Below are 22,370 nucleotides of genomic sequence, written 5' to 3'. Positions count from 1 at the left end.
CATTAGTATAAAAATATTACAAAATTGAAGTAGAACGGTATTGCAGGCTTCCTGGTAGGTGAGACTTCAGTTTCACAGAATGCTGTAATACCATTACAATCCCCACTGTAATGTCATGCAATACCAGCTGCATTTCCCACTTTCTTTGAGGTTTTGCTTAAAAATCGGTAGGATTATCAATGAAGAATAGCTCCTTGTAAATGCTAGAGATTTCTATTGTGAACTCAAAATGTGAAATTAAGATTAAACACATTTAAAATCAGGGGTGATTACGGTTTTCTCTTCACCTGATTTTAATGCAGTTCTAAGTGAGCTCTTTTGCCCTGAGCTGGCTGCATGAGGGCTGCCCTACCAAAAGCGAAACACCTCTGCTGTAAGCCTGGGGCGATAAGGCCTGCTGAGATGCAGTCTAGCTTTGCCACACGACGCTTACATTAACTGCCTAGCATTTGGGCTGGAAATGGCTCATGGAGCTGGTTTGGAGTACAGGCTTGTGTCTGCTTTCAAAACGCTCTGTATAGCTTTTCCAAATCTTGCTCTTTGTTGTCGAGTTTAAACAGTATATCTTTCTTTGAGATCCTTGATGTTTCATACAACTCTTGCATTTGAACTGGAAAACTGCTCCCTGTGCCTAAGGCAGAAGGGGAGTACAGAGGTAACAGCTGTACTGGGGAAACAACAGAGATGATGTTTCTAAGGCACCCTTCAAGTAAGAGTGCAAAGGATCCCTCTACTCACAGAACTGAAAGAGCAAGATATTTTTTATCAGTTGCTAGGCTGAAGAAAGAGGTAAGCATGATCTTTCCCAAACACAGGAGGAAACTCGTCTTCCGAGAGCCAGAAGTGAGTATATTCTCTGCTAGCATTGGTAGAATACAGCCTTCATTTTTGTTTGGAACAGTTGTATGTACAAGATACCGTAGGGATCTGGGCTTTGTGGGAGTTTATTATGTGCCTCCCTGAGTGGCAATCATAGATGAAGAGTATGACGAGAAGAAATTTCACAGACCATTTGCAAGAGTGTTGCCGTAATACCTCGAAGAACCACTAAGATGTACTATCCTTTAATTGCACACTGAACCAGTGTGACCATTAAAATCATGTGATCATTTTACTTCTGAAAATTTTAAAGATACCTTTTTTTTTCTGTGTTTGAATCAATTTAGATCTGGTTGCACTGCCTGATTTTGGAGCAGGCGCTATGGAAAACTGGGGGCTAATGACTTTCCAAGAATCATCATTGATGTACCTCCCAAGTGATAAATTCACAAGCAGAAAGGCAATGATTGCCATAATTGTGTCACACGAGCTAGGACACCAGGCATGTGGTAAAAAATTCTGTACATTTTGTTGTCTGTGGGGTTGCTTCCTTCCAGTTGCTGCTGATGCAGTCACTGATTAGTAGAAGAAAACTAATGACTTAGCAGTAGTGGGTGTGAGCACTAGAGTACTGAAAGACTATTTTATCTATGTTCTGCTGGTAAATCAATATTAAAAGCAGATTCTGTCATATTACAGACTGCATAGGACTCATTGATACAAGACTGTTCATGGGCTACTTATTTTTTTCTTACACAATACCTGAATGCCATACTATAAAATAGTGTAGGGATGACACAGTGCTCTCGATATACTGCATACTTAGTACTTTGGTGAGAGAATTAATGGACTTTGTAAGTATTCTTTTGTAGTGGCAGTGCACGTATATGTTGCAAAAGGTGTTTGTTTTTCTGTAAGAAACAGCCTATAGTATGATAGAACAAAATTAATCTGAACACATTTTGCACTGTAGCTGGACCTTTGTCCAGTTTTCATAGAAATTTTTTGAAATTTTTCTTTGGAATGATAATGCAGTTTTACTTTTTTACTGACTATGTTTAATCCAGAGCAACAACTGTTTGTACTTAGTCAACAAAGTTAGTGAAAGAGTTTAACTTGGTGAGTGCTTTTGTATGCCCTTCTGACAAGGTCTGTAACTTTTCAGACCTTCAGATGAGCGGAGTGTTTTCATTGCAGGCCATTAAAACAAATGTCAGTACTTAATTAAATTCTATTTTAAAGCAAAGTTGTAGTTCTAGTTTTTAAGAATTAACAAATAAAATATGAATCCGCAAGGGATCAGTTTTTTGTTAAATATGAGCTGCCACATGTGAGTATGTAGCAGCTGTTGTGGAAGTTTTATTTTTTGCCGAGGTAGGGATTTTCTGATTTTGGAAATGGTTATTTTCCCAGTTCTGTTCATCATTCCCCTGACAATTTCCTTTTGTTAAGAACATGGAAAAATGTTTTTTGTAATTGCTTGATAAATGCCCTACTTTTAATCATAGCCCACTATGATCTTTTAGATGACTAAATTTTATTAAATAGAGTAAAAGAATGACATAAAGCACTGACAGCCATACTCATGGTGTGAAATTGTAGATGGAACAATTAAAAAATAACTGCCCTGAACCTCTGACTTTTTCCAAGGTGCATCTTTTTCTACTGAATTTTCACTATCTGAAAGAATACCCAGCATTTTATTCAACTGACATGTACACATTAAATAGTTACTTCAGCATAGGTGTGTGTGTTTAACCTGCAAAAATGAAAACAACAGTCCAAAGAGATGTTGAAGCATTTTTCTTTCTATTGAAGTGGTTTGGAAATCTGGTTACAATGAACTGGTGGAACGATCTGTGGCTTAATGAGGGACTTGCATCTTACTTTGAGTACCTGGGTGCTACCTTTGTTGAACCCAAGCTTTCACTGGTAAGTACTGACACTTACTGAAGTAAGCTGAAGTAGCAAAATTCCAGCATGTATGAAGAAAAGGAAGGTGCAGTAGATGGGATTTAATGAAGCCATGGTATTAGTAACTTAATGTCCCTGGGAAAGACCAGCAGGTCTTGATTCTTTCTGGAGGGTCTCTGTCAGCGGCAGGCTCTGATCATACCCAGCTCTCCTACAGCTCGCACAGAGGACGGCTGTACAGCTGATTCTGCAGTGACAAGGAGTAGGTGTTTTGTCCTAGCTGATGGTTTGTCTCCCTGCCTGTCCAAGGTTTTTTCCAAGAATCCGATACCTCAGGTATCTCTATCAGGCAGTGACTAAGTTGGGCCATTTTGAGTTGGTTTACCCCACTGGGTCTATAGATGTCTGGCTGTAGATAAGGCAAATACAATCCACACAGCTAATCCGTCAGGAGGGTAAAACTCCTCCCATTCTGCCCAAATGGGAGTAAGCGTAAATCCCATAGCATATTAGAAAACTCCATCCATAGAATTGTTTAGGTTGGAAAAGACGTTTACGATCAGCAAGTCCAACTGTTAACCTAGCACTGCCAAGTCCACCACTAAACCATGTCCCTAAGCACCACGTCTACATGTCTTCTAAATACCTCCAGAGATGGTGACTCAGCCACTTCCCTAGGCAGCCTGTTCCAATGCTTGACAACCCTTTCGGTGAAGGAATTTTTCCTAATATCCAATCTAAACCTCCCCTGGCACAACTTGAGGCCATTTCCTCTCGTCCTATCACTAGTTACTTGGGAGAAGAGACCAACACCCTCGTCGCCACAACCCCCTTTCAGGTAGTTGCAGAGAGTGATAAGGTCTCCCCTCAGCCTCCTCTTCTCCAGACTGAACAACCCCAGTTCCCTCAGCCGCTCCTCATAAGACTTGTGCTCCAGCCCCCTCACCAGCTTCGTTGCCCTTCTCTGGACACGCTCCAGCACCTCAACGTCCTTCTTGTAGTGAGGGGCCCAAAACTGAACACAGGATTCGAGGTGTGGCCTCACCAGTGCCGAGTACAGGGGCACAATCACTTCCCCACTCCTGCTGGCCACACTATTGCTGATACGGGCCAGGACGCTGTTGGGAGCCTTGGCCACCTGGGCACACTGCCGGCTCATATTCAGCTGTCTATCGACAAGCACCCCCAGGTCCTTTTCCACCAGGCAGCTCTCTGGCCACTCTTCCCGAAGCCTGCAGTGTTCCATGGGGTTGTTATGACTCAAGTGCAGGACTGAGACTTAAACTCTGAGACAGGAAGATGGGTGCTGTTAATTATAGCCATGAGATGAGATGCACTTGCCTGTGCAATCATAAATGTCTCTGCACAGTCCTCTGTGCTTTTGAAGAAAGGAGGAGCCTTTAGTCTGGGCAGATCTGAGGCTGCAGTCAGTCCACTGCTTTTTATTTGGCTCAGGTGAAATACTATTCATCACTTTCCTTTTCTAATTCACCAAAGTACTTTATTGTATGCTTAATTGGAAACAAATACAGGCATGTCAAACAAATTTTGTCAGAAGGATTTTTAGGTCATGGGATATGCTAACCTTCTGCTTTGAACTTCAACAACAGCTCACTTTATTCTTTGTAAAGCATTATTTTAATATCACTGAAAAGTGCAAAGGCCACCGTATTTTAAATATGAAGTAATTTCCGTATTTCCATTTTAATCTTTTTATTTAGAAGCTTGCCTTTTGAAAAATCAACAATTGCCTTTTTTTTTGTGCCCATAAAGTAAATTTTAATACTGGGCAGTAATTCCATTTGATAAACTACAGTGATGTGATGTACCTTGGAAATCCAGAGTAAGTTACACAGGTGTGAGAATACAGGTCTGTCTTGTGCAGTTTTGTGGGCCATACACATTCATAGAATCACAGAATGGCTGAGGTTAGAAAGGACCTCTGGAGATCATCTGGTCCAACACCCTGTTCAAGCAGGGCCACCTGGAGTCAGTTGCCCTGACTCCCAAGGGTGGAGACTCCAAACACCTTTTTGGGGAACCTGTGCCAGTGCTTGGTCACCCTCAAAGTGTTGCCTGATGCTCAGAGGGAGAAAAAGTGTTTCCTGATATTCAGAGGGAACCTCCTGTGTTTCATTTTGTGTCCACTGCCTCGTCCTGTCACTGGGCACCGCTGAAAAGAGCCTGGCTCTGTCCTCCTTGCACCTCCCTTCAGGTATTTATATACATCGATAAGGTCGCCCTGAGCTCTCCCTTCTCCAGGCTGAACAGTCCCAGCTTCTCAACCTTTCCTCATAAGAGAGATGCTCTGGTCCACTCATCATCTTTGTCGCCTTTGCTGGACCCTCTCCAGTAGCCCTATATCTTTCCTCTACTGGGGAGCCTAGCACTGGACCCAACAGTCCAGCTGTGTCCTCGCCAGTGCTAAGTAGAGGGGAAGGATCACCTCCCTTGACCTGCTGACAATACTCCTCCTAATGCAGCCCAGGATACCGTTAGCCGCCTTTGCTGTATGGGCACATAGTTGGCTCATACTCAACTTGGTGTCTGGCAGGACCCCCAAGTCCTTTTTCGCAAAGCTACTTTCCAGCTGGGTGGCCCCCAGCATGTACTGGTGCCTGGGGTTGTTCTTCCCCAGACGCAGGATTCTCCACTTCCCCTTGTTGACCTTCGTGAGGTTCTTGTCCGCCCATTTCTCCAGCCTGTTCAGGTCCCTCTGGATGGCAGCACAACTCTCTGGTGTATCAGTCACTTCTCCCAGTTTTGTGTCCTCTGCAAACTTGCTGCCCCATCATCCAGGTAATTAATTATGATGTTGAACAGGAGTGGACCCAATATTTGCCCTTGGGGTACCCTCCTATTTACTGGCCTCGAACTAGACTTTGTGCCACTGGTCACCACCCAATTACAAACTGAACGCTGAAAATTAAATTTACTGGTCAACAAATTCGATCCCATTAATTGGAAGCCTGTATTCTTCTCCTTGAGAAGTAAAAGTGCTCCAAGTGGCCTGCAGTGTTTAAAAAAATTAGGGTTTTTTCTTTATCTTTGTAATTATGTCATTTTCCATCCCGTCTTAGGACAGATACTCAGCTGGGGGAAATAGAATCATCATTTGACAAAAAGAGAACTTCACTGATTTACACCAAAGGAGCCATTTTCCCTCCATATTTCTCACCGGGTGACAGCAGAAATGCACAGTTAAGCCTTGCTACACGCAGTAGCTTAGTTTTCAGGATATTGCTCAGAAGGACAGACAGAGAATTTAGGAGGAAAATGCTGCTGTATTAATGACATACAGGTGTAAATGAGATACAGGTTTGCAGTTTTCAGTATTTGTTAATTTGCTTTAATTTGCTGTTTAATATAGTTGTCTTATTTTTCCCTGAGAATTACGCTGTAATTGTCTTTGTCAGGCCCAAGACCACAGTCTTCTCAGATGTAAAATTTTTGCTGATTACTAATGTTGCATGTGGAAAATGTTAGGAGCGGGTATATGGTCCCTTTTACTTTATGGGAAAGTTAGGGAGGGGGGGAAAGTATTGTTCCTTGTTTATTGACAGACTATTTCTATTACTGCTAATCCCATAATCTACATTCTCTCCTGAGAAAGTATCACTTAGATTTGTCTTTTCCTTGCAGGATAAAATCTTTTATGATCATGTTGTACAACCCGTCTTAAGGGAAGACAATGAAATAGGAGTTCGATCATTGTCAGAGAGTGAAGACAAGATCAAAGGATCATTTTCTTTAATGTCTCTGTTTGACAGCATCACATACAACAAGGTTAAAAAATAAAAAATTCTTCTAATTTCTTGTATATTCTAAACATGCTGCAAAGCAGGTTTGAGAGGAACTGTTGAATTACAATGCTTTTGTAGGTTGTTTTGTCATTCAAGATTTGTTTCTGCTGCACACACAAATTTACTGGATGTTGCAAATCTACTTGGCTATGAAGGAAATGGTGAAAACGTTTTTAACCTCCATGAAATATAAAGCCTAGGAGTAACCTGACTAACTTCTCTGTAATACAGTTTGAAAAAATATTGCAATGATAATTGCAGTAATAATTCATGTTTTCTCATAGGTTTTTTTTGTACTCCAGGGGGCTTCTATTACTTGGATGCTTTCTGGTTTCCTGACTGAGAAGTTGTTTATCAGAGCACTTACTGTAAGTTTGAAAAACTAACGCCTTCATCTTGGTTTATAAGCTTTATAAATCACAATTGTACAAATTGCTGTTTGCCTTGCTGATGTTTTCATTGAATACTCATGAATTCTGATGCTTCTGTTTGTTTCCATACAGTCATATCTGAAAGAATTTTCCTTCTCAAATGCTAACCAAGATGATCTCTGGACCCACATACAGATGGTACTCATTTTATCTCTACTATTATTGCTCTGGTGTTTGGCACAATCCAAATTTAGGACATATACTATTTGTAGAAGACTGCACTGGAATTTGGCTATCCCTAGTGCAGTCTTTCTCTCGCATAAAATTTGCTTTGCTGGCTCTTTCAGCTAATGTCTTCACCAGTGTTTATTGGGCTGCTTCACTACATCTGAGATCTACAAGGACTAGAGAGATGAGGTGGGAAATCAGGGCCAGGTGGAGTTTTGGGTTTCATGGAGATTGCCTAAGCCTACATGAAATTGCATAGCCCGTTCTTCTGGAGCTTAGGTTTTGCCAGATCAGTGTGTGATGCTGCGGGCTTGATGATCAGAGATACTGATATGTCACGGATACAGCACAGTCTATACCCAGGCAGTGGCTCAGCTTTCCACTATTTGTTGTTTGTGGCAGAAATATGAATAACAAAACAGGTACTAATGATAGGTTTGTTTTTTAAAATTCTGCTTTCCTGTTCCTCTAAAGAAGGCTTCCATCGTGTTGCAAGACTCAGTCTTAAGAATGAGAGTGCCACAATTTCAGATACGCAAGGCTGTCACATGTTTTAAGGCAACAGAGACTGTACCAATTCACACTAGTTGGGACTCTAGTTAGTATCTTTTTCATTCGTCTTTACTACTCAGTTTGTTCATTAGGTAGCCACTTAAAAATCTTTGTGTTCCAGCAGCTTTATTTGAATTAAGTTAACAAATCAAGTCTGACACAGCTGTACAGAGGTGTAAGTATGCTAACACTAAAAAGAGAAAGGTTAGCAGTCAGGTTATAAGAATGAGAAATGTCATCTCAGTATTTCATAATTCTTAAAAGGCTTATGCTGTCTTTATAATAATGTCAGTAATGTCCTTTGGACTTTGTTACATTCATTTTTCGCATGAATCAAAGATCCGCAAACTGCTAAGCAGTTACATTTTCTCTAATACGTTAGAACAACCCTAGAGTTGCTGAAGCACTATCAGTAAGTATCTGTTTATCGTAAATATTTCTAATTCCTGTTTCTCTTGCAGGTCGTAGATGCACAGGATGAAGTTCAGTTGCCAGCATCTGTAAAGCAAATAATGGATTCCTGGACATGCCAAAATGGGTTTCCAGTTTTAACATTAAATCTAACCACTGGCACAATCAGTCAGGAACAATTTCTTAATAAAAAGAATGAAAACAGTACTGATTCTTACAAGTATGTTTAGCTTGTGTTTTTCTTGTATGTTTACACCCTATTTTTTGTAGGAAACTCTTCAGTTAGGGCATTATGTTTTGACCATGTGATTTTATGTTTTTTATAAAAAACTTCTTGGTTTTTCTTGTCACAAGCTGTCAAGTAAAATGTTTGTTTGAGACTGGAGCTTGCGATAGTTCTGCAAGCCGCTTGTTTTGCCAAAAGGTTGCTTTCTCATGGAGTAGTGACTCTTCCAGCCACATAATGTCTTTGTAAGGACAGACACAGGCCATGAATAGATGTCAGGGCAGTTCTGCCTCGCATTTTCGTCTTTCCTCACCCCCCGGTTGTACAGACTGGGGACCTGGGTGAACCATGCTGTAGCTTCTTTCTGGTGCACATATTCCCAGTCTCTTCTGCTTGGCAAGGATAAAGGGGTTGTACTTAAGTACTAACATAAACTACTCCTTTCTCAGAAAGTGACGAGTACCTTACATGCAGCTCTGAATTTCATGTCAGTAAACATTGCCGAGTGCCCAGTGCTTTTGAAAGCTGAGCTGCTGCTTTAGATGCCTAAAAAGAGTGATAGAAGGAGCTGCCTTTGGTCACCCACTTCGGAAACTCATGGCTGGAGTTTGAACTTTCATGAAATGCAGCAGCTGTCACGAGCATTGGGATGCGTGGACTGGGCACATGAGATGTGTTCTTACGCGGGGGAAAAAGTTAAGAAGGAGACCAAAACCCAAAGCAGTTTTTCGCTGGCTGCTATTGCTGGTCATACAAACAGCCAAAAGAAATTTTGACAAGAACCACAGAGTTTCCTTTGCTCCCAGGCTCCAGGAATAGCAGAGCATCAGTCCCTTCAGCGCTTTTGGTTAGGTCAGATAAGGAGTTCCAAGTTACAAATGTCAAGTCCTTTACTGTAGTTAGCAAGAGGCAATACCATGTGAATGTAAGAAAATCCAGGACACATATTACAAAATTTTTCAGGGTTTTGAAGCTTTCATCTGTTTTTGCCAGGAGTTTTACATTCCCTCAGAAAGGAAATTACAGTTGTATTGCTTGCCTGGGGCCTTTTTTAGTAGATACCTTTCTGAAAAGGAGCTTTATGTTCTCCAGAAACAGGAGGAAGTGTAATAAGTGAGGAGAATAAAATTATTACTTGAAGAAGGAACGCCAGAACACAGAGATACGGTGGTATTCAAACACCTAGCATCAAACAATATTCTAAACATGAGTGCCTATTTAAAGCTATGCTAAAACTCCCTTATCTTTGATGAACCAAGTGCTGATCCAGCATAAGTACCACCATCTGAAGAGGTTTGGTGCATCAGAGAAGAGAGAAGGTAGATGAAGATTTTTGTATGAAGGAACTCATCTACAATCTAGTTTAGCATCATCTGAGAGGGTTTTTTCTAAGCATAAGAATTAATTATATTATCTTTTTTTTTCGTTAAGTAACACATGGATTATTCCTATTTCTTGGATGAGAAATGGATCGTCACAACCCTTAATGTGGCTAGATAAAAGCAGCAGTAAGTAATGTATTTGTTCACACATGCTAAAACCAAGCTGATAAAAACTCTTCTATAAAGAGAAGATAGATTTGAATTGAATAGGGAGATAAAACTTTATGAGAGAAATGTCTATATTCATCTGTTGTGCTAATTTTGTGTTACAATAGCAATAGATTTTCAAATGGGTTAGTATATTGTTTATGTTGCATCAAACTTCAGCCTATGCTTTTAATAATATGGTAGAACACATGAGTAGAGTTTTCCACAGTAATTTTGATTTTGTCGTTTTGTACACAAATCCAAACTCTTAGCTCTTCATGCTTCTGTATTATTCTTACCACAGCAGATCCCATTGATGTTAATGACAGCTTTTGAGTATAGGTAGGATCTCAGCTGTGATAGTTCAGAAAATGGTCAGCTCAAGTAGTAGATACAGGACTGAAAAAATTGAAACCAGCTGTGTGATATGACCCAACATTGTCACACATAGATATCTGTAGAAACAGAAAATTAATATTTTCAACACTGTTTAATTTAATTTGGTTTACACAAATTAAATGCAAAAATACTCTCATCAAAAGAGTAGGATTTTAAAAAGCTTTAAAGGCTTATAATAGAAAAGTAAGTTTATGGGCATTTCCAGTCAAATAAAAAATTCAGTTCTTTCTCATCTTGGTGCTTTCCAATAAACAGCTTTATTTTTTTTAGAAAGAAGAAATGAAATCATTAGAATGGGGTAATTGGTTTTCTTTGGCAAGTCAGCCCTGAACTCCATCGGGTTTTGAATAAGTTACAAGGAGATGCAGAGACTGAGGTCTTTGTGGAATGCTTAAGAGCAAAACTGCAATATGCTGTGTGCATATTGCAGCTGTCCGCCCTCTGTTTGCGGTGGTTAAAAGCTACTTTCCCTCTTTCTCAGGCAATAAGATAGCTTGAGTGATCATTTCACAGCATCTGGACAAGTAAATAAGCAAAGAGTGGATGTTTATTCCTATGAATTCTTTAAAGTTAAATAAACCAGCGATTGCTAATGTGAAAAATTAGAAAATTTGTGGAAAATAATTAGGCAGCACTTTCTTGGAAGGACTAGTGTCATGTGCTAAGCTTGTATTGTTGATGTGATACCACTTCCGTTTCCTCACCCATCATGTGAGTTGAGATACAGAAGTTATGAAAAGAACCCATCATGTTGCATCTGCCTGAAGGGACTACGATAAAGTGAAAATTCAGTCTTTAAAACATATTCCACTTGTATTTGAAAACCATGTATCAAACTTACCAGACACTTTTCAGTCAAAGAACTTGCATTCGTGTTTTAAGAGTAAAAAAATATTTTTTTTTTTACTTTTTGATGCATAAATAAACCAAATGGTTTATTACAAAGGTAGAAATGTTAAGGGTAATTTTAAATTTAGTTACCATTTTGCTTTTGTGAGATTGAAATGGCTTCTGCTTGAGAACTGTTGTCATTCAGAGGTATTCATCAGAGTGGTTTTGGTAAATGAAAATGAGGGATTTGGTACAAATTTGGTACTTTAGTTTTGGAACAGTTGCTGCAGTAGCATAACAATACATAAAGAGCAAACATCTCAAAAGTGATTTCACGTATATGTATTTCTGCTGCAAAAAGCTCTGCAGGAGCTAATTTATCTTACTTCTTAAACAGGTTAAGTTAAACTCCAAGCACCAAGCTGGGCTGCTACCAGCAGCCACGTGTGTTCATTCTGCGCTGCGCTGTGCAGTGTCGAAAGCCCGTCCTGCTGGTGTAGGGCTCTCCGGCAATGTCCACATACTTAACTTCTGCCCATATAATCGTGTGGGTCACTGTCCCTGAGCAACAAAAAAAGACTCATTAGGAAGATGGATGGTGGTGTTATGGTAGAACATGTTTCACTCAGCCTGGGGAGTGGGGGAGCGTTGTTTTGCTATTTTAGCTGGATCTAGAAGTCCTCTTGATGTTTGTCAGAGCATTCAGTGAATATACCATTGTAGGGGAAGTACTGCTACGTGCCATATTCCAGCCACCCACGCCGTTTTAAAATGGCTAAGCCAGTATCTGTCACGTGCCACTTTTCCGTCTCATTTAACTTGTGAAGATGCCCGAGGATGAATCCTGTAGCACGTGCTCTGTCAAAACACATTGAAGTCTCAGTCTTCTGTTCAGAGCAAAGCAGTGCTGGGTCTAGATGACTCACCAATATTGATTTATTGTCTTAAGAGAGTTTGCCTTCTTAAATCAGGATGACTAGCCAGTTAAAGCAGCATTTGAATCCTCTTCTGATGAGGCAGCGTAGAGCCTTCAGGTCTGCACCGGTTCCTTCAGATGTACTGTAGGCTATCAGGAGCACGTAATCGGACACGAAGTAGGTAGCAGTGAGATGAAATGGAACTGCAGAAGGAGGCCTTTGGTGACTGATGTAACACAAAAGGATTACGGGACTATTTTGTTGAAAATAAAGCTGTTTCGCTCTTCCTTGATCTCCAGTTCTGTGAATACTGGTCGGAAGGACTGGCCAGTCCTTCCGTAAGGTACAGAGCATTTTGTTTTGGAGCAGTGCTGGGAGCAGCAGACTTGCTGGGCGTGCATTCCCTGCAGCAGGCATGTGAGGGTATTGTTCCTCATCCAGGTTGTTGATTCTTGGGTAACCTTTCCGAACTCTCCCAGCTGCCCGTGAGCTAAAGGGCAGGAGCAAAGTGGGTCTCCAGCCTCCCCTTTGGCATCTCAAGGTGCTCAGCACCTGAGGGGTCAGCTGCTTGTTGGAGTTCTGCTGTGCAGAGCAGAGATCACAAATGCACCGAGCTTTTGGGGGATTCTCTTTGAGTCCAGTCTCAAACTTGTGTCTCGGATCTCAGAGGAGCACCGAGTCCAGTGTTTATAAATGCAAGGGAATTTAGCAGTGCACAGAAAATAAAATGATACATTTTAATGTCACTTTACAGAAGTGTTTCCTGAAATGCAAGTATCGGAGTCAGAATATGACTGGATCCTGCTAAATGTAAATTTAAGTGGATACTACAGAGTGAACTATGATCAATTAAACTTAAAAAGATTAGGACGCTTGCTTGAAAATGATCCAAAGGTAAGATCATACTTGTTTTCTCAAGCTTAAAAATGGACTTTTTCCATGTATTTCTTCTTGCAGTTCTTACCAGTAATCATATTGATGAAAACCTGAAATAATGAGAAACTCACTCGTCACGTAAGAAGAAATGGTCCACTGTTCCACCACTAAAGTCACTGGCAGCCTTCTGTAGTGGAAGAGGAACAGGCCCAAATAGTTTCACATAAACATGAAAAATAACTTTACATGAAATAACGTTCTGTCTTTGAAGTTGTCTTAACAGCTTGTGATTCTTCCAATCTCTTAAATTTGGCTCAAAGAGTTATCAGTATGGATATGTGACTATTTAACAGCTTTATCTGCTGTTAGGTAATCATGGAGAAGGAAAACTGGGAAAAAGCTTTTTACTTCCACATTTCCTCAAACCGCAATATTTCTGCCAGTGAAATTTAAAATAGAAAAAAATCTGACTTGGGTTTTTTGTTGGTTTTGGATTTTTTTTGGTGGAGATTTTTCTCAGAAGAGAAGTTCCAATCAGTTCTACTTGCGCTCTTTCAGTCCTCTATAGACACTATCACTCAGAGTAGATTTCATCCCACCTCTGACTTGCCACAGCTTGGGCTGAAGGTGAAGGCGGTACAGAACAGCCTATACATGTGGCTATATATGGGGTTGCATAGTATTTAATGTTCCCTAACCCTGGAGTGAGGCAGAGGCTCCAGTCGTAACACCAGCTCATTGGTTTTGGTAACAACGGGGAGAAAGTTTAAGCTTTCAGTGTAACAGTAATCAGTGCAGACAGACAACTTCTCCAGAAGGTCTGGACATGAGGCCAGCACATGGTGTGGTTGAACCTTTCTATGGCACACCAGCTTCCTTTCTTCTAGGCTTTTTTCTTTCACAGCAAATCTAAGGAAATCAGCAGGAAATTAGGTGTGTTGCTGACTTGGGGCTGTTTTTTGGCACCGATCAGTGCGAGGGTTCACTTGAGCAGTGGCTGAGCCGAAGGAGCGTGGGAGCAGGGAGGAGATGAGGAGGGACCAGCAGTCCTTGCCAGGTCATGAGCTGTAGGCAGGGTTCACCACAGCTCTGCCTCGGTCATTTAATTCATGATAGTGCCAGACACTCTGCTCTGGAACTGAGTATGTATTCTAAACTGGAACCTCCAAAGAAAAAAAATGTACCAAAATGATATAAGTGTATATTTTTAGGAAATATAGCGTTTCCATATTTTAGTTTTCATTACAGCATCAAGTAAGAGGGGTCTTGAAACTCCACGCTTAAGGTACTGTAGCTGCATATGTATATGTATAAAAATGTATTATGTAGCTGTATATTTGTATATTTATGTATATAAACATCCCTAAAAGCACATATATAATTTCATCTTAAAATTCAAGATCCATTTTATGATGTTTTGTAGAAGATTTTGGCTTAGAAAAAGTGGTAGGGACTTGTCCTTCTGAAACATAGTAATGCTTTTTTAAACTCTTGATGACATGTTTAGATCTATTAACACCACATGAATGGTTTCTGCAGGCTATTCCCGCTGTCAGCAGGTTCCAGCTGATAGATGATGTTTTTGCATTGACACAGTAAGTATGTTTTGAATATGTCATAGAAAATGATTAAACTACATGATGGCATTGAACATTGCTGCTTCTGCTTCGTTCCTACCCACATGTGCCTCAGGAGAACAACAGCTGTTTGACAAAATGGTGGGGGAGTTAAGTATTTAATCCATTCTGTTGTCAGTGCTAAGTGATTTCTTTAAAAATTTCTTTTAATTTTTATTCCAACTCTTAAGAAATATTTTAAATAGTGGCACTGTCATGAGTTTTTTAGGGACTAGCCTGTATTTTTTGTAGCAGGAAAAAAGATTCTGGATGAACATGCTGAATTTTCCTTAATTTATTCCGGGCTATCTCAGCTATGCTGTCCTGCATCACTCTTAATATCTCTTTTATTCCCCTTGCTGATGGATGACTGGGTTGTTCATGTCTGTGGTGCTCGAGCAGTACTGTAGGGAGCTGAAGAAGCAATAAGTATGTCTGTGCCTCAAACATGCCAGAAGTCCCAAAAGCACCAGATACCTATGATGTGGAGGTCAGGCAGGAGATGGCCAAAGCGTACTGCTCCCCCTCAGAGCCTGTGGGGTAGTGCTGAGAGGAGGGAGTAAAAATTCCCGCTCCTCCTCTCCTGCAAACGTCCTTTCTCATAAGAGAGCTCAAAACCAGTATTTAATAAGGAATGTAACTGTGAAGTGTAGAACTGTGCTCTTGTGTAAGTATACTAGAAATGTTTCTGTCCTGGAGGGGAGGGGCTTGAATTGGAATTTTAGTAGGAAAAAATTAATTCCATGTTAATTCCACACTGAGGATTGTTTGATTTTTACAATAATGTATATTCCACAAAAGAACTTTAACGAAAATACGGTTTTTAGCAATAAAAATGTGAATATATTGTAACTCTTTTCCTTCATTTTGTTGTAGTGAGACTCATGCATACTGTAAATATGCCAGTACTGCAGACACAAGCAGAATACAGTCTGTATACTGCCATGCTTACTGCCATGATTGTCCCGTTACATTGATGGTGGCAGCGTGCTCCATAATAAATGTTTTGAGAGTTCAGCTCTTAAAAGCACCATTGTTTTACGTTTATTTTATTTTTCCAACAATTTTCCTAGGTCACCACGCAGTATACTGATGTTTTATTGCCAGTTGCATAAATAAACAGATATTCATGGTAGGTAATTAATGTGAATAGGTATGCTCAAGTATGAAGGTTTTTATTTTCAAATAGGTTTGGATACGTTCAGATTGAAACAGCACTTGAACTAACAAAGTACCTTGCCAGAGAGGATGAACTCTTCATATGGAATGTGGTATTATTAAACCTAGTACCTGAGAATTTGGAAAGTACTCTGAAGAACTATGAAGTATATCCACTTTTAAAGGTATCACCTTTTTTGTTAGTTAGCAAAGATACTAAAGCATTTAAATAAATCAGACTAAAATGAATGCTTTTTAAATTCTCAAGAATGTAATGACTGTGATGGCTCATAGTTCTTGTCATTCCCTTTGCACGATTTTGTCAACTTTTTTTTTAAATAGGAAGAGGTACTTATTTATATATTAGTCAATGATAAATGTCGAGCAATTCTTATCATAAAGCAGAAATATATTCACATTCTTTATATGAAGCTTGATCCGAGGTTTTTCTCAAACTGAGGATCTGGAAAATACAGCTATCAGTCAGTAGTAAATAGCCAGTAGTAAGTAACAGGGGTAACACTGCTATGGATAAAGGGCATATAGTATGTATGTGCTCTGTGGTTTGTGCTGCCTTCCAGTTCATCTTCATGGAGAGAAAGACGGAATTGGGTTTGGATACTAAATGAGATGATTCTCTTCCATATTAGAGCTACCTGAGATGATACTGTCTTATTTATTTCCTTGACTTCTATCTGAAGAAGATTTCACTTTTGTTTAAAGTACAATCCCACAATAGTAGTTCTCTTGAGTTCTAAAAGTAAAGGTATGTTCAAAATATGTGAGAAGAACAAAGTGTTTTCTATTGGGAAGTTCTTTTTCTGCCTTTTTCTCTGAGAATGAGCATTTGTTTTCTTTCATAATGAGTTCAAAGATCCTACTGGTGTGAAATGGTAACTTCCTGGTTTGAATGGATGTCCAGGTGTATTGAATTTTAGACCCAGTTTACATACTTCATTTTAATGTGCTGCGTTGTCAAGAAATTAATAGTGGTAAATATTTAGGATAAATCTGAATAAGTAAAGACAAATAGAGTAAAATAAAAACCTGCATCTAAATTAAAGTAATTTTTCTTTCCCTTCTTTTAAAAGAAATACCTTTTAAAGAGAATGTTGCCAATATACCATTATTATGCAGGTTTTATTCGTCAAAATATTGATGCTTTGGAAGATGACTATTTTGCTCAGTAAGTATTCTGCTTTTCTCAAAAGTTTTTTCTGATGTGATTGGATCTGATACACTGCAGTTTGCCTTTGTAAATTTAAATACAAGATACAGGAAAAATGCTCTGATTCATTTGAATGTAACTGGACTGTTATTTTTACTGCCCTATAAATGTGTGTTACTTATGATTGACACCTCCAGTGAAACTGCAGTATCAGGATAATTTGGAATATTTTCAGTCTATTTAGTCAGTATAAAAGATGACAGTTTGATCATCTGAGTGGCACCTTTTGTTTATTGGAGAACAGGCTCAACAGGCTGCTGCTAGTTGGGGACAAAGTGACAGCAATGAACTTCAGATGTGATTTATGGATCAATCACTAGAACTTCCAAATGCTTCATTTTGCAAGGCCACTGCAGTGACAGTCTTGAACGTCAGAGTGATTTGGACTAGATGCAACTAATCTCTTAAAACTACCAAGAGGGATATAAACCACACAAAAAACTAAGAAAAAGTATAACACATTGGTAGCCTCACTAATGTCCATGAATATTGATGTCAGGAAGCCATTATTGGTACTTTAATTTTTTTTAAATTATTATTTAACCTTGGTTGTTTCTGGTAGAGGTTCTCCTGGGTTAACGGCATCATGTGCTGAAGCTGTGCTGACCAAGCACAGTTCAAATAGTCAAACTGTGGAATACATATCTTTTATTCTTGCTATTTTGGCTTCCCTTCAAGAGTGTATTTGGAAAAACTTTTTGCAACAGCGTGCTGGCTGGGCCTCCAAGACTGTTTGAACCTGTCATCTGAACTGTATGCTAAGTGGATGGACAAGCCTGAGAACAAGTAAGACTGATAATGTCCCCTTAAAGGTGTGCGTGAGTAAGGAAGTGAGGTGGGAAGTTAAATGGGCTTTTACATGGGGGAGGCAGAATGAGAAATGCTCCTGTACACTGCTTTTCTTTCCTGACAGAATTTAAGCCTAACTGTGCCTCCCAACTCTCTCCACTTCCCCAAATCCCAACTTCACGATGATTTCATAATTACTACTTTTTACATAGACTTTACAGGCTGGAGGATGCAGATTTTTGTCATGAAGGCCAATACCTCTTTAGCCACATAACAGGGGAACATCACATTAGGGCTAATACCCCATATTGTCCAGTCCCTTTGCTGTAGTACAGCCTTAGGGTCATCATATGTACCAACTCAGTTTCTGAGCTTCTTTTAGCAATACTGAGAGAAATGATGTTTGTATTATACAAGCATCTGCCCATCAAATTGCCTTGCATGTTCTGTATTCACATAAAGAGGTGCTGGGAATAGCTGTCAGTTTTTATGCTGATATTGGAGCCTAGTGGTCAGGTTTCTGGTCTGTGAGGATAGAGTTCTGGGCTCTACCAGGATCAGACTTTCTATATTCAAGTATTGCATTGTTAAAGAATATTTACAATGTATTGAAATTCTTATTCTCTTTTCCTCCCTCTTTCTTTTCATGTTTTTCTATGCAATAGTCAAATAGTAGTGGCATTGGTGAGTGAATATTTAAAGTTTATTATTATTTATTGTGGTTGTAATAAATATTTTGTTGTTACTTGTATCTCTGTTGATACATGTAGTTGGCTAAGTAAACTGAACTTGTACTTTTATGTTTGTGGTTTTTTTAAATAGCTTCGTAGTGATCATCCTCATAAAAAAAAAAAATTGTGCTTTGCAGTTAAAACTGAAAAGTTTAAGTAGCCTAAATACATTCTGTTATGTTCCAGAGAGAACATTCTTACTATCCCACATGAAAAGCAATAATGCTATGCTGAATTCTCAGGCTGTTTTCACCTATCTTCCCCTATAAATAATATTTATGTCATTCTTTAACCCAGCAGGTAGCTAAAACAACCACACAGCTGTTCACTCACACACACCCCCGCAGTGGGATGGTGGAGAGAATCAGAAAAAACAGGCAGAACCCCTGGGTTGAGATAAAGGCAGTTTAATAGGACAGAGAAAAAAAAAATAAGGATAATAGTAATGATAAAAGAATATACAAAACAAGTGATGCACAGAACAATTGCTCACCACCACTGACCAATGCCCAGTTAGACCCTGGGCTACAGTGCCTCCTCGGCCGACTCCCCCGATTTATATACTGAGCATGATGTTGTATGGTATGGAATGTCTCTTGGGCCAGTTTGGGTCAGCTGTCCTGGCTGTGCTCCCTCCCTGGGAGGCCAGAGCACGAGATGCTGGACAGGACTGCTCAGCAGCAACTGAAAACATCAGTATGTTATCAACACTTTTTTCACCCCAAATCCAAAACACAGCACATGCCAGCTATCAGGAAATAAAAATAACTCTATCCCAGCCAAAATCAGGACAATTTGATTTTTTTTTTCCTGGTGGAATGCTACATACCTTATCTGAGTTGAAGAGCTGAAAAGTTTGTGAACTATATTAGCTGATCTGGTTTTGAATTAGATGGAGAAGATTAATTTTGCTGTCCTTCCTCACACTGACATAAGTTCAAAGGCACTTTAGAGCGTCATGCTTTCACATGGCTTAGTGTGGAAAAAAATGCAACTCTGAATTTTATTAAGTGAATAAAATGATCATGTTTCAAGGAAAAAAATACACAAGATAGGACAATTCTTAGGTTTCAGATGACAGACCATAGTTCCTGCTCGGTTAAAGAGGAGGATTTTTATATGCTCGATAGAAAAGGAAAAGGGCGCAATAAACTTTTGACTCATATTTCACAGACAGATCCCTTTAGATGCTCTTATGTTCTCAATTCTGAGACCAAAATTCATAACAGCACACTATAGCTGTTCTGCCACAGGTGGAACCCAGTAGGATTCTCACATCTGTGGCAGTAATGCTTCTCCCTTTCAGATAAGATGAAGATAAGATTCTGTGGAGATGACAAGCCAAGAGACATGATTCCCAGCCAGCTTCTCAGTTTTACTCTTTTTTGCTTATAGAAGTGAAGTGGAGCTAGCTAAATTAATACATTCGCTGTGGTGCTGCTACTGGCTTGTCTTCTTTTGAAAGAAGCAAATGAGTCTAGGGGGAGGGACAATGTTGCTGTACAGTTTAGTTATTTACTAAAGGTAACCATATATTGCTGTTGCCCTCAGAAGTTAAGAAATCACTATGTCACTACTGCATCAGGAAATCACCATCACTGCTTGCTCCAGGAAAACAACACAAAATAATCCACCCTTCTTCCCACCAGCTTTTTGCATCTTCCTCAAGATCCAGAAACAAGAGAATCCTGGCGGGACAGTAATATCAAACCATACACAATCACAGAATCATTAAGGTTGGAAAAGACCTTTAAGATCATCACATCCAACCATCAACCCAACACCACCATGCCCCCTAAACCATGTCCCGAAGTGCCACGTCTACACGTTTTTTGAACACTTCCAGGGATGGTGTCTCCACCACCTCCCTGGGCAGCCTGTTCCAATGCTTGACCACTCTCTCTGTAAAGTAATTTTTCCTAATATCTAGTCTAAACCTTCCCTGGCACAACTTGAAGCCATTTCCTCTCATCCTATCACTACAGCCACTACAGCTTTGAAGACTGCTGTCATATAGCCTTTTTTCTGACAACCCTACAACTACTCTCCCCAAAAAGATCACGATAAATAAGCCTCACTCCTCATCTAATACAACCTCAAGCTCCAAAGTTCCTCTGGACCACAGTGGACTTCCTCTGTGAGCTAGACAACATAAAACACTTCACGGCCATCATACATGTCACCAGCCAGTAGACCACTGTCCCACAGTAGGCTACCTGTACAGCCTGCCTTGAGTGCTGAACAAGTGATGTCTGTCACGCAAAACTCCTGACTCTCTCCCTCATTTCCACTAGTCCTTCTTGGCTTCCTGAGTTTATAACTTACTTGTCTCTACCTTTTGCTTTGAAGATTGCTGTGATATAGCCTTCCTGCTGACTAATACTGTCTCTCTTTCTGCTGGTGTCATCCCCGTTTTCTCTAGGATGGTCTACTGAAAGTCAGAGGAATTTTTCTCAAATTCTATTTGAATTTGAATTTGCTGCATCCAGTTTTGGGCCTGAAGAATGGCTTTTGTGACCAGAAACTTGTCTGGTTTTCCAAGTCTGTCTCCTGATCTAATGGAAGTTAGTTTTTCACCTCTACTTACAATCTTAGTCTTAGGTAACACTAAGCAGATTAACCGTATGCCATTAGGAAGTTAAACATTTAATTTGTAGCAGTAGGACCCATTCTACAGAGAATTAGTCCAAAATACCATTAATTTAAACTATTTTCAGATAGCCTGCATAGTAGAATACATTGCCATCACTGGAAAGCATTGACAATGTCTTAATGTCAGGGACACATCATTGCCACAGGAGAAGTTTTGTGTTCAGCCTTTGCACACGGAGCATTGCACTGATAATGCTTGCATTTATTTTCTGTTATGAAATTCATCGCCATGTTGGGAACTGCCCCCTGGGGTAGGAGTAGTAGGAGGCTGCCTGTTGCATGGAGAAATGTACCTTCTGTTTCCATTTGTGCTGCACATGGCTTTTCCTACTGGATGCATTCACTGAAGAAACTTTGAAAAGGCTTGTCTGGGGTGATGCTTATATGCAGCACTACACTTTTAATGGTTGTGATCCATGTCCTAGGCTGTGATGTGTAAGAGTGGCATTGACGCTGTATGTACACAAAATAGCTTGGTCCAACTGTTCAAAAAATGTTTTTGGTTTGCCTTTAAACTGCATGCTTATTCAAATGTTTAAATCATGAATAAAGCAATCAAATTTCCTATCTTTATTTAGACTGCTATTTTATATTTTCTTTCTTGTGCATCTTTTAAGTGTAAATAAACAGTTTTCAGTTATGCATTAACTGCTGGTTTGGGCTTTACAACAATACAGTACCTTTTAATCATATCTTGCTTTGCAGAATTCCCTATTTAATTAGAAGAACGGTCTGCTGCTATGGTGTTGCAGTGGGAAGTGATAAAGAATGGAATTTTGCATGGGAAATGTATAACCATACCAACTCCACAAAGGAAGATAAAGACACCCTGCTTTTTGCCATGAGCTGTGCCAAAGAGTCATGGTTACTCTACAGGTGACCTTGATCAAAGTATATCTTTGTGTATATAGAAGTAAATAATAAGAACACAAAAACAACCTGACGGAGGTTTGCCTGCCCCAGAAGCATATGTCTTATAGACCACTGGAAGAATCTTAAGAGTTTTCTTATGGACAAAGTATTGTAAACAAGCTAAACACGGTAAACACAAATGATCCTTCTGCTGATATAACATCCCAGATGCTGGTAATCATTGAGAAAGGGATTTCCTGAATTGCTAACTAGTGTGTCATGTCTAACCGTGGGCCTGTCTTCTGTCAATATATCTAGTGACCTTTCTGAACTAAAATTACACCTTCAGGCTTTATAGCAGACTATGGCAACACACCCCATCACGTAACTGCATGTTGTATGGAAAGACACTTCCTTTTGGTTTGTTTTAAACCTACTTTTTGTTGTTTTTTAACTTGGAACCCATTG

At 39.7% G+C, this 22,370-nt stretch overlaps 1 protein-coding gene across 1 annotated transcript in view; it reads left to right on the top strand.

Moving 5' to 3' along the window:
- The window catches only part of LVRN (laeverin), a gene marked incomplete at both ends in the record, with an annotated part of 40,749 nt that overhangs the window by 13,651 nt on the left and 4,728 nt on the right, over positions 1-22,370 (top strand). The window contains 13 exons of the mRNA XM_082013104.1: positions 1,167-1,321; positions 2,638-2,751; positions 6,376-6,519; positions 6,839-6,904; positions 7,040-7,105; positions 8,149-8,318; positions 9,756-9,832; positions 12,755-12,894; positions 14,416-14,471; positions 15,682-15,835; positions 16,742-16,836; positions 17,557-17,664; positions 21,756-21,926. Of these exons, the coding sequence (XP_081869230.1) occupies positions 1,167-1,321; positions 2,638-2,751; positions 6,376-6,519; positions 6,839-6,904; positions 7,040-7,105; positions 8,149-8,318; positions 9,756-9,832; positions 12,755-12,894; positions 14,416-14,471; positions 15,682-15,835; positions 16,742-16,836; positions 17,557-17,664; positions 21,756-21,926 (1,516 nt within the window). The remainder of the gene's footprint in view (positions 1-1,166; positions 1,322-2,637; positions 2,752-6,375; positions 6,520-6,838; positions 6,905-7,039; positions 7,106-8,148; positions 8,319-9,755; positions 9,833-12,754; positions 12,895-14,415; positions 14,472-15,681; positions 15,836-16,741; positions 16,837-17,556; positions 17,665-21,755; positions 21,927-22,370) is intronic.

This window comes from Phaethon aethereus (assembly GCF_964289735.1).
Source record: "Phaethon aethereus genome assembly, chromosome: Z".
In the NCBI taxonomy this organism is placed as follows: Eukaryota; Metazoa; Chordata; class Aves; order Phaethontiformes; family Phaethontidae; genus Phaethon; species Phaethon aethereus.
The sequence above is the reverse complement of the archived record's forward strand: the minus strand, read 5'-3'. Positions and strand labels throughout refer to the sequence as shown.